The sequence below is a fragment of the Electrophorus electricus genome, chromosome 25 (assembly GCF_041902795.1).
Source record: "Electrophorus electricus isolate QZ-2024a chromosome 25, ASM4190279v1, whole genome shotgun sequence".
NCBI lineage: Eukaryota > Metazoa > Chordata > Actinopteri > Gymnotiformes > Gymnotidae > Electrophorus > Electrophorus electricus.
Genome location: NC_137521.1, coordinates 11078288 through 11082500, shown reverse-complemented (window position 1 = coordinate 11082500; position 4213 = coordinate 11078288). Strand labels below are relative to the sequence as shown.

Below are 4213 nucleotides of genomic sequence, written 5' to 3'. Positions count from 1 at the left end.
CACTTCACTGCCAAGACTGCAAGCCGTCCTGGTTAGCTCGCTGAGGCTGCCCCGACGTCCACACCCACCGGCGGCGGGATGGCTAGATAGGTAGAAAAATGACTCAACCTCCAGATATTGATGCCTAGTAAATGACTGGACCTGCAACTCTGGATATGTAGCGGTGCAGATATTAATGTGGAGCGGTTAGCGGTCAGGATGCCTGTCTGCCAACATTGTCTTCTAGCACGTAGGTTAGCGTATTGCTGATCATTTAGTCCGAGAACACTTAGCACACTATCTAGCTACATCTTTTTACGAAGAGGACATTACTACCTCAGACGCCATTGACTGAAATCTGGTCTTGGATCCTGTCTAAATTCGCCAAGTCGCTAGACAGCTGGCACCAGTTAACTAATGTCGTTAGCTTAGCCTGCTAGCGTTAGCTATGGGGCTAGCCAACAACAATCGCACCGAATGAGCTGGGGTAACGCCACTTACCTTGCTTGCTGTCAATCTTCCCAGACATCTTCGATACAAATACGAGGGAGGCTGCCAAGTGTTGCTGTTCCCGTTATTCCGGCATCGTAACAAAACAAACCGGTCGGTGTACTTGTCGGGCCGCTTCGCTCCCTCTAGGCTAACTGGCTACTCACCCTCTGACTGAACGGTTGGTCCTGCCGTCCATCCACCGCGAGGGTCTGTGAACCGTGATTCTAGCACGAGGAGCGTCCCCTTGCGGCAGGCGTGGCGCGATGAAATACGATCCCCTCCGGGCAAGGTTTTCTTTGCTTATGTAAAAACCAAATAGAATCGAATTCATTCGTTCATCTTCACGTAAAGACCAAATAGAAGTGAATTCATTCATCCTCGTGTACATACATTAATTCATCCATTCATCTTCGAAAAACGCTTAATCAAATTCGTGGCAGCATAGGGCACAAGACGGGAACAACTGAATTTAGGGTAGTTTTAAACCCTAAATTATATAACGTTAAGGTTTTCCATTATATTGTTCTGAAAAAAAAAAACTGTCCAAATGCAGAAGGTGGATAGCATTTGAAAAGTGGTTTTGATATTAAATGCTACTAGTCTATATGATCAACCATAAGGAAATGATGTGGCCTGTTAAAAATGTATGCAGGTGTAATGTACTTCATTCTCCATTGGTGACACAAATGCAAGACGATAAACAAACTATAGCTATAGGCCCACAATGCCCTCTACATATCTTGCTTTTATTGCTTTGGTCATAAGGCTAGGCAGTTAGCTCTATGACTAAAGATAGAATTATTACCTTTAATTTCTGTTTTATCATTTTAAAATTGGTTACCTGTTATCCATAAGCACACATTTGAATTTAAAGTGTTTTAGAAGTTAGTATTGGTCACATGTATCTTGATTAATTCACTAATTTATTGAACTTGCAACAGCAAGCAAAAAAAAAATAAAAAAAATCAAAACTTTAGATTTGAGGAGCTATTTATGGAAGAAAATTATGCAATATGAGTACTAAAAGAACATAAATCTAAACTAAAACCATGGCACAGAAAATGAGCTTAGCCAAGTTAAAAATCAGATTCTGTTTACTTTTATTTTTATAAAACTTTTTTATAAACACTTTTATAAAGTGTTTAATAACTGTAGTAACAATGCGACAAGCAGCTTTACATAAGTCTGGGTGTAGACCTCTAATGAGCGGGCTGGCACACTGGCATGAAGAAACTCGCCAGGGTGTGGGCAAGAATACTGACAGGATTTTAATTGGAAAAATGTTAAAGGTAGAACTAGGCAGAGGCAAGACAAGCTAAGAGCCCATTATAAAAGCCTTCCCTTTGCTAAACAGGTACAGGTTAGTTATGAGAACATGTCATGTAAGAAGTTCAGTATGGGTTTAGGCAGGTACGTGGTTAATGCCACTGGCATGCAGTTACTTACAAATTGTGCCCAAGAGGGTTGTGAAAATCCCAGTGGCATGCAGCCTAAATTATTCCCCGGAGAAGAGGGAACGGCACATGCAAACTGCCCCAGGGTGGCCACACGGGGCAGGAAGGGACTGCAGAACTGGTAGCCCAATAGATCCACAAGGCAGGAACAAACCACAGTATTGGTTGCACAAGGGGTCCACACAGCAGGAAGCCCCCACGGCGTCCGTAGCACATCAGAGGAAAATGCATGGTTGTCTTACTACACTGCAGGAGCGCACATGCAGGAGCACGCTCACAACTCCCCCCAAATGACATGACAGAGGAAGATATTTTGTTACATGTGTTTCGATGAAGTCTGGGGACTCGTCACTGCCAGCTGAAGCATGGCCGAGGACAGAACAGTCACAATAGCTGCAAAGAAAACCCTTAAAGTGTCATTAAAATTAGCTTTCAGTGTCATTAAAATCAACAGCACAGAGAGTGCATAAAAAACCTATTTGCTTTCAGTTCATATTCACTGCAATATGATACAGGCAGTAGTGCAAAATACACATCAACACCAACGCTGAAAACAGGAAACAGCTTGCTAACGCTGAAACGCTGAAAACAGCTTGCTAAAACGCTGAAAACAGCTTGCTAAAAAGTACAACTGCAGGCCAGCAAAGTTCTGACACTTAAAAGGCTGCCAGAACAACTATAAATGTCATGGGAAGGTCAACGTAAAAACAGAGGATCTTCACATCCATTAAGAAGAATGAATGTAGTGTCATTAATCCAACCGTTCACTACATCAGATCACGCAGCTACAGTAATATGTCTGCGTATGTTTTTTTTCAACAACCGAGTCAAAAATACACCAATACCATAAATCACTTAATACAGTATCATCAGAATGAAAGTTTGTGGTTAATTGGTTTCACTTTGTCTCCATCTGGCGGCCATCTAAGGCGTTGCTTGCAACAAGAGCGTAAAGTACACATTTCTAATACGGAAATAATTAGTTTCATCGTTACATGAAGCATACCATCCGTTGAGGAAAAAATGAAATACGAATTTAAATAACATTTCAGTCGCTCTGAACAAATATGCAGTTCAAACTGATTGTAGACAACTGAACAGTCTTTTTTTTTTTTTTTCTTTAATTTGACACAGTGCTAGTGAAAGGTTACCGACGCTTGCGCATTGCGACCATGTCTGTCAGAGGCAGCAGACAGCTGGCCAAACCCATTCATCCATCAACCCCTGCCATGGTCCCTTTGTTCACCCCGATAACATGGGAATTACCTACCAGCCTATACATCCATCCACGTTGCAGCCAGCTGATTTCTGCTGAAAAGGAATGAGAGTAGCCTTTCTCTCTCTTTCTTTCAGTTCTTCATTGGAGAATGTAGAAACACCGGGGAGATACCGCTGTATTTATTATTGATATCGCGCTTGAAATCACAATAATAATAATAATAATAATAATAATAATAATAATACTTTTAAGAAAGGCGAAAAAGAAGGTGGGAGGCGTGACATTGCAGCCTGTCCTGGGTCTTAAACTCCTTGACTCAAGAATACAGAATGGTCATATCCATCGGTGTTATTACCAAAGCCATCAGTCTGGATAAGGGTCACAAAGGACACGGATGGCTGTCATGAATTCGGAAGCCTACTTGTCAGACAGACCTTATAGATTTCCCATTACATGTGGATCTACATATATTTAAATTGATCTCAACAAGTAACTGCACTGCGGTCTTAACTATGTATGACACGTAAACAAAGAAGAAAGAATAAGAACATAAGCAAAATAGCGGTTGTTTATCCAGAAAGCGCGCCGCTGGGTGCTGTGGAGATCCACACCGGTTCCTCCCAGTGCAGGGAGGACTAGATTCAGGAGCGTCCGCGTTGACCTTGACCGCTAACGGCGCAGCGATGCTCCTAAACGGGCCTCTCCCAGGAGGGGCCCGCGGGATGAAAGGCCGCCTGCGTAAGGGGAGATTAAAACGAATTTCATGGACCTAACGGAGCGGATCCTTTGGTAGCTCCGGGAGATACAGAGGCGGTTTGACAGGGCAGTGAGGCACAGCCACATTTAAAGACAAGCGTGCGGAGAGGCGTGCTTTTAACTCTGGGACCATCTAATGATCACTGAGGACTCCACAAAGGCGAAAGCAAAAGCAAACGTTTTCGCCTGTATACACTAAGCAAACACTTACCGATTATTTATTAATTCTAGGTTTTGAAGTCTTGCTCATTAGGAACGGTCTAACTTCTCAAATGAAGACATTTTCTCTTAAGCGCTCAGATTCACCTTCGTC

General features: G+C 42.7%; 1 protein-coding gene across 3 annotated transcripts in view; it reads right to left on the bottom strand.

Moving 5' to 3' along the window:
- rapgef1a (Rap guanine nucleotide exchange factor (GEF) 1a) overlaps positions 1 to 688 on the bottom strand; it is a 21767-nt gene extending 21079 nt beyond the window's left edge. The window contains exon 1 of one of the 3 annotated variants that reach the window (XM_027009963.3): positions 481 to 688. In XM_027009963.3, the coding sequence (XP_026865764.2) occupies positions 481 to 508 (28 nt within the window). In that variant the 5' untranslated portion in view covers positions 509 to 688. The remainder of the gene's footprint in view (positions 1 to 480) is intronic. The other 2 variants (XM_027009964.3, XM_027009966.3) reach the window with 2 other exon arrangements.
- Between the last annotated feature and the right edge of the window lie 3525 nt (positions 689 to 4213).